Source organism: Leucoraja erinacea, chromosome 14 (assembly GCF_028641065.1).
Source record: "Leucoraja erinacea ecotype New England chromosome 14, Leri_hhj_1, whole genome shotgun sequence".
Taxonomy (NCBI): Eukaryota; Metazoa; Chordata; class Chondrichthyes; order Rajiformes; family Rajidae; genus Leucoraja; species Leucoraja erinaceus.
The window spans coordinates 31109120-31122463 of NC_073390.1; the positions used below are offsets into that span (position 1 = coordinate 31109120).

Genomic DNA, 13344 nt, shown 5'->3' on the forward strand with positions numbered 1-13344 from the left:
GACAACACGACTGTACACAAAGTTGGAGCTAAATTTATAGCAGGATCTGGCTCAAAAGGGTCAGCAAACCAAAATTCCAGCCTCTGGAATCCCGACAACGTGATTACATTGGAAGGCCTTAAGACAGCAATAATGTTAAAACAAAGTAGTTTGGAACACCATTATTTAAAATTTCACTTTCACATTTGTGGCATGTTAATTATGTCTTGCATATTAATTATGTCTTGCAACCATCCAGTCAGATCTAATGGAAAAAACTTTTTTGTGTTTTGGCATAAATATATTAAGAAATGTACAATGGTGACATGTGCACAGGCTCATGGACATGTGTAGTCCCAGTAGAAGCTGGTTGTGAAGCCTGCAAATGCTGCATCACTGTCCAGCTGATCTTTGGGAAGCATGTTGAACACCGAAGGAAACTCTCCCTGTTGCAGCCAAAGAACAGCTGTGTAAAGGGTTGCTATGAGGTGAGGGAAAACACAGGGAGAGGTTCACCGTGATGTTAGCGGCCCTACGCCTCTGTGAGATGTGGTGTGATGATGTAGTCAGAAATCTCAGTATGCAACAAAGGTGCGGATTGTATGAAAGACTGCAAACTATAAAGAGACAATCAGTTTACAATATCCTTCAGAACTGAGGCTGGCAGATACGTGTTCCAAAACATTGATGTCATGCAGCCAACCCTTTAACTGGCTCAGTCTTTGTCCAATATACCCCTAATTATTTTGTGACTTTTTAACAAGGATTGTATGTTTCAGCCAAGCGCTCTAATTCTTGGCAATTGACGGAGGAAACAGTGTGTGATTTGGGCTATTGGGCCTGTGACCGAGATGGGGGAACATCTAAGGCGGCATCCAGCCAGCATCTCAGTCAGTCTGATTTCACCTGGAACTGACGGCAACCAAAATCCATCCCAAGTAAAATGAAAATAATTACAAAGGTATCTTATTTTTTGGCACGGGTAGCATTTCCAAGGTGGCAAGCACACAAAGTTTACTTTGAGAAACATTGTGAGACAGGCCATTTGCCCTACCAAGTCTGTGCCATTTACACGAATCCTACATGAACCATTTAAAAATAAATCTTCAACCCACCCAATTTAATTACTCACAGCCACGAGTGGCAATTTACCAATTTACAGAGGCCAATTAACCTATCAACTGAGGTGCCTTTGAGATGTGGGATGAAACTGGAGCATCTGGGGAACATGTGAACTCCATGCAGGCAGCACCAGAGGTCAATGGAGGTGAGTTGGCAGCTCTATTGGTTGTACTACTTAACTGCCCATTACCAGTCATATTCACTCCGGGCAGATCCATCATGACCAGCAAAGCTGTCCACCCAAGTCAAAATTCCGTGCAGATAAATGGTATTGAATATAAGATTGGCTGCAGCAGGTAAGAATTATGGACAGAACCAATATAAATGAACTTTGCACAACAGAATAAATAAAAATGACAAGCTTGTCTGTCGCTGTTTACAAACACACCCCTGTAGAAGGTGCACAGGATGTAGAGCAAAACTGAGAGAGACTACAGAAGGAATTAGCCCTTGTCTCACTCAAAGTGAGGCAACCTGATAATACAACCAGAGCATGGATGGTATCAGTAATGATGGTTCATGGGTAATGCTCCAAGCTTGGGAGAATATTCTCCATTTTTAATTATGCTATAGCAATGTAACTTAATATAAGAATTTAAAAAAAGAGCAGGAGTTAGGCCACCTAGCTCATCAGAATCATGGCAGGAAAGCTTACCCTATGGTGCAAAAACAAAAACTACCCACTCTATCCCGAAAATCCAAGAAAGGAGGAAAGAGTGGAAACCGCAAAATCCCTTCCCACTGCCATCTAGTACTCTTTATCTTTCGTATAGATCACAGTTTATTCTTATGATCTAACATGAGACCATTTGGCCAATATAGTTTTTAAGAGGGAACTGCAGATACTGGAGAATCTGCAGTTGAATCTCCAGTCTGAAGAAGGGTTTCGGCCCGAAACGTTGCCTATTTCCTTCGCTCCATAGATGCTGCTGCACCCGCTGAGTTTCTCCAGCTTTTTTGTGTAACCTGGCCAATATAGTTTATTCAGGCTATCAGAGCAAAACAATCCCCCACTAACATTCTCTCAACTTTTTCATCTTCTTCCTGATTCTAACTTTCAAGACAAGGACCTGCATCGTCATGGCACGAGGCTACACGCCAAGTACTGACAATTGAGATTAGAACAGGAAGGTCAGCAAAGACACGGTGGGCTGAAGGGCCTGTTTCTGTGCTGTATGACTCTATGACATTAGGAGCAATTTACAATGGCCAATTAAAATACCTTGAGTATGTATTTGAGATGCGAGAGGAGAATGCATACTCTACACAGACAGTACTGGAAGTCAGGATTTAACCCATGTCATTGGCACTAATAATCGCAGCGAAAGCTTTTCCAAGAAAACCAGACTAAGTGGGACCCGTTGGGTGGCAAGGGAGGCCTGGTCTCCCCAACGCAACCCATTCCCCAAAGCAATATTCCACCACTCACCTGTTCCCCCAACGCAACCCGTTCCCCCAAAGTAATATTCCACAACTCACCCATAGCCCCTAACTGCACAGGCACGGCTCATTTCCCCATATCCCCCCTCCTCTTCATGTGTGGGAGGGGAGGAGGGGTTTGAGGGTGTGTGTGGGCAGGGGGGTGGAGGTGGGGGGGGGGGGGGGGGGGGGGGGGGGGGAAGCATACACCGAACAAGTCAAAGACCATCCTGACCTAGAAATATATTGTCATTCTTTTACCATCGCTGGGTCAAAATCCTGAAAAACTCTGCTGATATATCCACACCTCAATTATTGCAATGGTTCAATAAGGAAGCTCACCACCACTTTCTCCAGGGCATCTAGAGGTGGGCAATTAAACGCTCAGCATGTAAAGCCCATATCCCTTGAATGAATATAAAAATGACAAGTTAAGGTTAGTGATCCTCTCACCTTATCCAGTGTTCTCCTCAGGGCAGATTGGTCCTTCTCGAGGCACACTTTTGAACGTTGCAGCTCTCGCTTCTCATTCTCTAGCTGCGCCACAGCCCTCTGTAGGTTGGCCACTCGCTCCTGGTAGATGTGCTTCTCTTGCTGAAGCTTCTTGATGACCTTCAGGACCTCCTGCTCACTCTCCTGTCGCTTCTGCAACATCTGGCAAAAGGAGGGTGGAGATCTATAACTAATCCACTTGTGGAATTCAACCAGAGCTGGGAGGAAAATGTAGAGGTAAAGAATGTATATGGTATGCCTGCCTTCATTGCTAGTGGCACTGAATATAAGAGTCAGGAAGTCATGATGCTGCTCTAAGGGACTTTGGTCAGGCCGCATTTGGTGTATTGCGTGCAGTTCTGGTCCGCCATTACAGGAAAGACATGGAAGCTTTGTAGAGGGTGCAGACTTTTACCAGAATGCTGTCTGGATTAGAGGGATTCAGCTACAGGGAGAGATGGATAGAAATGTCCAACACTAGAGAACTTAGATATAAGTTCACAAATTCTAGAAACATAGAAAAATAGGTGCAGGAGTAGGCCATTCGGCCTTTCAAGCCAACACCGCTATTCGATATGATCATGGCTGATCATCTAAAATCAGTACCCCATTTCTGCTTTTTCCCCATGATCCATGATTCCTTTAGCTCTAAGAGCTAAATCTAACTCTTTCTTTAAAGTCCAGTGAATTGGCCTCCACTGCCTTCTGTGGCAGAGAATTCCACAAATTGACAACTCTCTGGGTGAAGACATTTTACCTCATCTCAGTCCTAAATGGCCTACCCCTTATTTTTTAACTGTGACCCCTGGTTCTGGACTTCCCGAATATTGGGAACATTTTTTCTGCATTTAGCCTGTCCAATCCTTTAAGAATGTTATGTTTCTATAAGATACCCACTCATCCTTCTAAATTCCAGTAAATACAAGCCCAGTCGACACATTATTTCATCATATGGCACCATATTCTGTGGTTATAGGAGTATAATTAGGCCATTCGGCCCACCCAGTCTACCCCGCCATTCAATCATGGCTGATCTCTGCCTCCTAATCCCATTTTCCTGATGTCCACATAATCCTTGACACCCGTTTAATGGAGATATATGTGGAGGTTTCTTCACACAGAGAGTGGTGGGGACCTGGAACACATTGCCAGGGGTGGTGGTGGAGGCAGATACGATAGTGGCGTTTAAGATGCATTTAGATAGGCACATGGAAGAGCAGTGAATTGAGGGATATGGCTCATGTACGGACACAGTCAGATTTGTTTAACTAAGGATCATGTTCGGCACAATCATCGTCTGCCAAAGGGCCTGTGCCTGCGGCGTACTATGTTCTAACTTTTTTGAAGTGCAATCTCTCTCCAAAATAATATTTTGTATATCACTGACCAACAAAAGACTGTAATTGTAGCAACACATTGCGTGCTGCTCCCAGCAGAGGATCTGCTATGCAATGGACCAAATTACCTGTTTAGGTGCTGTATGAATACATGGATGAGAGCACAGGCCCTTGAAGTCTTGATAATCAATTGCTCCTACAAGCTTTAGCATAGAAATTGAAAAAAATCTCCCAATTTTTCTATATGACTGGTATCACTCCTTTAAATAGGTATGAATAACAGGGCAGACATGTCTGTGTGGCCTGAGGGCATTGAACAGAGGCAGCTTGTTCCTTCTTTGGTGTTTCCATTGATCTTTATCATATTTACTGGGAAAATCTATCTGTGCTCCATCCCTTCCAACCCTCTGAACAGCGCTACAGTGCAGAAAACTGAGTCAACATTAAATCATTCGATAATAGTAGCAATCTAGCTGGTTTCGCTCACCCCTCTCCCCATAGTCATTACAGAGTGAGCGGCTCAACCACAGCGCCATCCTTATATCTCAATGGGCACAGTCAGCAAACCAGGTTTAATATACAAGGTTTGACTTTATCAAACCAATTAATCTTGGTTCAAGGCTTGGATAGAGTGGATGTGGAGAGGATGTTTCTACTTATGGGCGAGTCTAGGACAAGAGGTCATAGCGTCAGAATTATAGGATTTTCTTTTAGGATGGAGATGAAGAGGAATTTCTTTAGTCAGAGGGTGGTGAATTTATGGAATTCTTTGCCACAGAAGGCTGTGGAGGCAGTCAGTGGATATATTTAGGGCAGAGATAGATAGATAGATTATTGATTAGAATGGGTGTCAGAGGTTATGGGGAGAAGGCAGAATAGGGTTAGGAGGGAGAGATAGATAACCTATAATTAAATGGTGGAGTAGACTTGATGGGCCGAATGGCCTAATTCTACTCCTATCACTTATGATCTTAGGATCTGCCACAGTTGACCTTAAATTGCCTTGAACTAAGAAAGTGGACAATCGATGACCAGAATTCCTGCTGTGAACACTTTTCAGTTCCACTCTGTGGAAAATGCAGATGTGAATGTCGATGGACCAGCGTTTGGACCTGATTGTGCAGCAATCAGTGGCCTGTGTTTCAACTCCACCAATTGTTCCGAGTTAACTTCTCACTTCCATAGTGCCTCTTGACTTGAGATAAATCTGGTACAATCTGTGTTTTCATAACCCACCTCCTGCAGTTGACGATTCTGACTATCAAGGTCCAAGCGCCTCAGCTCCAGATCCCCTTGTGAGCTCTGCATGGACTGCACACGTTCTACCAGGGCGTGGTTCTTCTTCTTAGTGTCTGCAAGTCCCTGACGGATGGTGTCTAGCCGTTCCTGGGGCAAGGACACAAGCAATAAACACCATTTAAATGAGCTAAGTGTATATATTTAAACATTGAGTGGAATTGTGTTAATGGCATGGGAACAATCTATCTGGACCAAATTACGTTGAACTTTATACAATCAGAAGAGCCTCCTCTCTAATCTGATCAATATATTTATCTGTTCCTTTCTCTCCTTTTATCCATTTGACCCTTAAATTGCTAGTCTCATCCACTACTCCAAATGACACGGGGAAATTAATTCTCTCCTGAACTTTGTTGTGGATTTATCGGTGTCTTTTCTGTATTCTGGGCCCTTTGGTTTGAATTTCTCCTTAAGCAGAAACATTTTTTCTTAATCATTAGCTTTTCCCTTTTAGAATTTTAAAGATTTCTATTCCCATGAGTCAGCGTGGCAGCCACAGATAAATCAACAAGTTTCTCACCTATCCTGAGTTGGGAGTAGACACGTGCATAGTATTGTTAAAGGGAACAATGGTTTAGTACAAGGGAAAAGGATGAAGTCCAATTTCAAGGCTAATTTCTCTCCAATAATGGCCATAAGACGGTGACAAATTAAAAGATAACTACTTCGTTAAATGCAGTGATTTCCTGAGAATCTGTTACCTTTCATTAATCAAAAGCTACTCCATTCGGAACCTGTGTAGGAAGGAACTGCAGATGCTGGTTTAAACCGAAGATAGACACTAAATCCTGGAGTAACTCAGCGGGACAGGCAGCATCTCTGGAGAGAGGAATGGGTGACGTTTTGGGTCGAGACCCTTCTTCAGACTTTTGAAGGGTCTCGAGCCGAAACGTCACCCATTCCTTCTCTCCAGAAATGCTGCCTGTCCACTGCGTTACTCCAGCATTTTGTGTATATCTCCATTGGGAAGCTCTCGGATTGCATCATTACAAGAAATATTGCATCAAGAGTCTTGGGATTAACAAATTTTTTATTCTCACGTCATCTAATTTGTAATTGTTCCTTTGGACACGAAAAGACAATGGCTGTTAGGCAATGGATTTTTTTATTCCATCCTTTCCCCAACGTCCTAAGGTTAGGTCCTTTGTGATTGCCAGCCCAACTCATTCAAGACTTCATATTCTTCATGGTACTTGTTCTTTCACAGTTTGCCACTTTCTCTCTCACCCCCATTACCCTATTATCCCCTCATCTCTCACCGAGAGACATCAGAATGGGTTTCTACATCGGAGAGTGTGATTGGCAAACATTGGGAATAACCAACATGTATCTCTTTTTTTTTCATAAGAATGCAAAAAAAATCAAGGGGGTGGTGAATCTTTTTTGCAATAACCATATTGTGTTAAAGCAAACACTTCATGTAGAACATGCTGAGGAAGTGCGGCATTGCCATAGAATGCGGTCGAGAAAATCAGTCTCACGGCGCTGTTTATTTCAGCACTTGGTGACAGAGAATGCAGTTTGGCGAAAGTAAGATACACTGTGGAAATTTGACCCAGCATTTTCTGACACGAGCTGTGTTTGTACATCCGAAACGATTTCCACATTAGATATCTCACACTTACCTTCTACTCCTTTCAGCCTGCTCTTGCTCCACGTCACTGAGACTTCACTACCTTGGAGCTCAGCCCAGACTCATAAATCAACCCTGGCTTCCATCCTTGACTCCCTGACTGGCTGGTTGTCCCTAACTTGGCATTACCAAAACAGATAGTGGTGGCATTGTCACATTGCTGTGTGCGGAGATTATTTATGTGTAAATTGGCTGCAACAGTGGCTACACTTTGGTTATAAAGAACTTTGTGATGTGACTAGAAATGCTAATCGAAATCCGTATTGCATTTATGCTTCATTCTATGACAATGATTTTCTGTCTGCCTTCTTTGCAAATAGACATATCACAAAGTGGTACATGTAGATTATGCAGCCAGAACATGCCCCGAGTATTCAATGCCCTCTTGCATTGACGTGGGATATCTGGTTTACATGCCAAAGGAAGGAGAAAGATGATGACCACCTTCCTGCACACAATTCAGCAACAGTTGAGATAAGGAGGAACAATGTGGCAACTGGTTCTCAACCCCAGGTTCACCTTCACGCCTGCTTCCCAATCCTACCTCTGATGCTGCTCTCTGTTAAAAATGCACTGTTATAAATGTCACAGCACTTGGTATACTGGCACTCTGCCAAGGTAAACACACTGAGAGCTCTCTCCTAGTCTGGGTGGTGATATCACCCGCAGAATCAGACTTAGCTTTGCACAGTATCACACACACCCCACTGTCAGATTGTACCTCACACTACTCTCTATCCCCACTTCAAAAGGCTGTCAGTATTGCTGCACTCCCACTACCACCACTACTCCCACAACTCCAGGGCAACTTCACCTTGCACACTGCAAATTGTTTTCCATCATAACCAAGCCACTTGTAACGTTCCCTATCTGCTGTTATCCTTGTCCGTGAAAGCACAAATTTGTGCAATAATGTCAGTAATGCATTAATGTTTAATGTGCCCGAGTGAAACTCTGATTTATTCCTGAGGTCACAAATCTAGGGCATGGATAGAAGGGATAACAGGCTCCTGAACCTTTTTCAAAATCTTTTCCACAAATTAGCAGCTTCTCAGGGCTAATGACATGTTAAAACTGGGCATGAGATAGAGCCGAGCAAAGAAAAAACAAGCATCAGATTCAATTGCACTGAAGAAGCAGGGAGAAATGGTTAGACACATTCAGGGAGAGGGAGATGGACACACTTAGGAGCAGGGATAAACGGATAACTAGGGATAAGAAATGGAGAGCAGACATATTGCAAGGAGAGCCGCCAACATTAGCAAAGTCTGCTTGCATCGTGGTTGTTCCGTCTTTTTCTCTCTCCTGCCAGGTAGAAGATATAAAAACTCGAAAGCAATAACCATGGACAGCTTCTTCCCCACTGTTATCCGACTTCAACAGATTTCCTGTATGCTAAGGATGTATCTTGATCTCCCAATCTCTCTTGTTTCAGACCTTGCACTTTTTTAAAATCTACACTGTAAAAAACACTATTTCCTTTCTCTGTATTCAGTCCTCCCTTTCTGTAGTACTCATGTATGGCATGATATGCCTGAATAGTTGCAAAACTACGTTTTTCACTTTATCTTGGCACACGTGACAATAATAAACCACTGCATTGAAGAAGCAGAGATGGAGAGACAAACACAGAGACGAGAAGGGATAGGCAGTTAAACACTACAAATGAGCAGAGAAATTTGGATAGATACGCCAAGGAAGAGAAAGAAGAATGGTGATCAAAGATTGAGAGACTGGAAGATATTTATCTAATTTAATTGTCAGCTTTGATTAATATAGAGACGGTTTTTAAGCTGAGTGTTCCTAAAGTTACCTCATAAAGCGCAAGACACAAGGCGACTGGTTTACAGAGAACCTGCGCATTGGCCATCCCTAGCTCCTTTTGCATGTCATTTCAATGCCTTTTCACATTCCCACATCAACATGTCTGTCCATGGCCTTCTCCACCGCCAGGGTGTGTTGCAACGCAAACTATAAGAAAACCACATTTTATCCTGCCTGGGTAGGCTACAACTATATGTTATGAATGTTAACTTTTCCAATTTCAGGTTACTCTGACTGTAGATTAACCATATTAGCCTGCCTTTACTATATCTATCACCACACGTATTATGCATGCTGCACATTCTGTTTGTAGTCCAGTCTGGATCTTCATCCCTATCCCGGACTATTGATAAGAGTACTTCACCATCTCACGGTCAGACTTGATGCTGACTACGGAGACGATAGCATGTAATGTTTCCTCCGCTTGTGTTACAATAAAGACTAGGAGTTGTTACTGCTGTGCACGGGTCATATTACACAACACTGATTACCTGCGTTCCCCTCTCTCTTTCCTTCCAGTCCACCCCAGATCCTCCTATTTTGTTCCCTTTACAATTCGCCCCTCCAACTACCCCATCATCTATTTTTGCCCCACTCCCCTCCTGGTTCCATCTACCGTCTACCCAAACACCACTCCCGGATTCCTCTTCATCTGGTTCCATTTGGCCTTCATCTCTTCCTTTATGGATCCTATTATTACCTGCCTATCACATTCCAGCACCTCTGCCCTTTGGTAGTGTTCCTGCTTGTCACCCAGTAGCCTCTGTCTCCACCTCCCCCATATGGTTTTATCTGCCCTTTTTTTGTCTGCTTCTATCTATCACTCACCTGTCTCCTTTGCCCAACTGGATTCTCCCCCTGTCCCTCCTGGCTCCTTCTGCTCATCATCCCTCACCACTCCTCGGCCCACCTATCACATACCAGTATTTGTAGGAAAGAACTGCAGATGCTGGTTTAAATCGAAGGTAGACACAAAATGCTGGAGTAATTTAGCAGGACAGGCAGCATCTCTGGAGAGAAGGAATGGGTGACGTTTTGGGTCTCGACCCAAAACGTCACCCATTCCTTCTCTCCAGAGATGCTGCCTGTCCTGCTAAATTACTCCAGCATTTTGTGTCTATCACATACCAGTCCCTGTTTCACCATAGCCCCTCTCCTCTCTATACCGGTTGTCTTCCCTCAGAATCTCAACCTGGAACGTCAACAACTCTTTACCCGTAACAGATGCTGATCAATCCACAGAGATCCTCTAGCGGTTTGTTTCTTTGCTCTGAGATTTATGAGTCATCTTTTCAGATTTTAAGCAAAATCTGGCCTTCAGTGCATTGAATTATCTGAAAGTGTTAAATATGTAACACTCAGAAACTGGACCCGCATTGGATTTTGCGCAACTCCTGTTGTCTGCATGAGCAACACATTCAGTTAAGGTTGTTCAGGTCACCAGGGTAATTGGATGCAGCTGGTGTTTGTTGTGCTGCTTTTCCCATTCTCGGTTTCTGGGTCTTCCCTAAACTTGGAGCTCTGAAACTGGCCTCCAGCCATTTCAAAATACCCAAGAAGTATTGGATTTGTTTTGCTGCTGGCACTGGGGCACAGTTAACAGTAGGAGACCAGGAACAAAGATGTTTCGAGAAAGTTTTGTCCTTCTATTGAGCATTAATAACAGGGTCCAACTGCTTAGCCAAACAGGGATAAGCTTAATAATTGAGGTACAAAGTGACTTTCATTGGAAGAATCTAAACCATTGGTAACTATTATAAAGAATATAGACACAAAGAAAAATATGTTTTGGAGTAGGCCATTCGGCCATCGAACCAGCACCGACATTCAATATGATCATGGCTGATCATCTAAAATCAATACCCCTTTCCTGATTTTTCCCCATACCCCTTGATTCCTTTACCCCTAAGAGTTAAATCTAACTCTCTCTTGAAAACACCCAGTGAATTGACCCCCACTACCTTCTGTGGCAGAGAATTCCGCAGATTCACAACTCTCTGGGTGAAAAGGATTTTCCTCATCTCAGTCCTAAATGACCTACCCCTTATTCTAAACTGTGTCTACTGGTTGTGGACTCCCCCAACATCGGGAACATTTTTCCTGCATCTAGCATGTCCAATCCTTTAAGAATTTTATATATTTCTATAAGATCCAACATAACATAACTATAACATAAATTCCAGGTGGAAATTAATCAATTTCCTCCCACACTGAGGCCTCTGCATCATCTTACATGTTCACAGGATACCTGGTGTTTCATTAGTCTACATGTTTTCAGGGAAGCAGTTGGAATTATGAATTTCCTCAACCAGATTTTCTCTCCACCTCTGTGCCAGGAGATGCCCAATATCTTGTTCATATACAGGAATAGAAGCAAGACTGCAATTCGTGAATGGAGATTAACAAGTGGCCATGCAGTCACAATATCACAGAGAGATACAGCACAGTCACTGTTCTGAAGAAGGGTCTCAACCAGAAACGTCACTCAATCCAGAGATGCTGCCTGTACCGCTGAGTTACTCCAGCATTTTGTGTCTATTTTCAGTATAAACCAGCATCTGCAGTTCCTTCCTACACAGCATAGGAACAAGCCCTTCAGCCTGAGTCTGTGCCAACCATCACACATTTTTACATGTCCTATGGCAACCCGTTTCATTCTTCCCATGTGATCTCTAACCTACTCACAGCATTAGGCCAGGGTTGCATCAAATACTACCTTGTCACAGCTCCACACCCATATTTAATCCTACCCTCTGGTGCTGTCTGGGTGGAGTTTACTATTTGTTCATGCAACTGCAAGAGTTTCCTACAGGCATTACTGTTTCCTCCTACATTCCAAACAAAAAGTGTACAAATTGGTAGATTAATTGGCTGCTACAAATTGCCTCGGGGGATAGGTGAATGGTGGATCAGGGTGAAGTTGACAGGAATGTGGAGAAATCAAGTAGGATTAGTGTAGGACTGGTGTGAATAGGCATCTGATGGGCGTATCTCTATATGACTTCATTTTATTTCCATTGAAGTCAGTGGAAACAAAATGTGTAAGATATAAAAAATGCTGCAGATCTGTTATCACTGATGTGGGCTAGTAAAATGAAAAGTTGACTGATTAATGAACGTACTGTTATGTAAAAGTTCAAAATCTTTAATGTTCTCCCCCATAATTAGTTAAAATAAAATGTTATGTAGAGCCTAGCCCGTCAGTTAAAATCATACACACCAATGTGTCGGAACATTGTCTTCAGAGTGTTTAAGTTTGATTCTTGCATTGGAACTTACATAAGAGTAGTTACTTTGATGAAAAGGCCGTATATATTGTTGGTATGAAAATATAAGGGCTCAAAAAATTATGGAGCTGACAATAATTGTAATAATTATTATTATATTTATATTATAGTGATTATTATAATTTAATAATTATTATTATTATCTTTCTTGTGATACGGTGCACAAACAGTGTTGGATGTTATTGGTAGTAAAAAAACGCAAATGCTGGTTTAAATCGAAGGTAGACACAAAATGCTGGAGTAACTCAGCGCGACAGGCAGCATCTTTGGAGAGAAGGAATGGGTAACGTTTCGGGTCGAGACTCTTCTTCAGACTCTTTGGATGTTATTGGGCTGTTTGTTATGACTTTAGCACATCCAAGATTTCACAGTCACAGTGAAGCAAGTAGTTTCTACCTTTGTACTGCACTCCATATTCTATTGCCTTTAGTTTCAGACCACTTATGTTAGCTGTTCTTTTCTGCATTATAGAACTCCGATGCATCAATGGGCCATTTGTCAGTAAGCCAGAACACTGCTGAGATAAACTGTATCACCTTGATTCTTGAATGGTGCTTTTCATCAGATAACATAACCAAAATCCCCCGAGCCCTATTCAAAAGTCAAAGTATGATGTGAATTCTACAGTCATTTAATCCTAGGACCTCATCTGTATACTCCCCTTCAATTCACCAAAACCCTGGTTTCTGCACTCTTTACTACTCACCATGATATGGCTTCCATTGTTTACATAAACTTACTGGGTTCTATAAAATTTATTGAAATACTATGTAATATGTTTTATTAAGTGAATTAAATGAGTGTTGTGGTATTAATAGAAATAACATCCATAGAGCTAGTAGCTCTACTCAATAACCAAAAATCTGTTGCCTCCTTTTGCTCTGGTATTTTATTTAATTCACATGTTTAATCAATAATGTTTTATTATTAATGTTTAATGTTTTATGTGTCA

At 42.4% G+C, this 13344-nt stretch overlaps 1 protein-coding gene across 1 annotated transcript in view; it reads right to left on the reverse strand.

Annotated features, from left to right (window-relative positions):
* LOC129703508 (rootletin-like) overlaps positions 1–13344 on the reverse strand; it is a 229040-nt gene that overhangs the window by 34060 nt on the left and 181636 nt on the right. The window contains exons 32-33 of the mRNA XM_055646034.1: positions 5586–5735; positions 2974–3174 (exon numbers count right to left, since the gene is read on the reverse strand). Of these exons, the coding sequence (XP_055502009.1) occupies positions 2974–3174; positions 5586–5735 (351 nt within the window). The remainder of the gene's footprint in view (positions 1–2973; positions 3175–5585; positions 5736–13344) is intronic.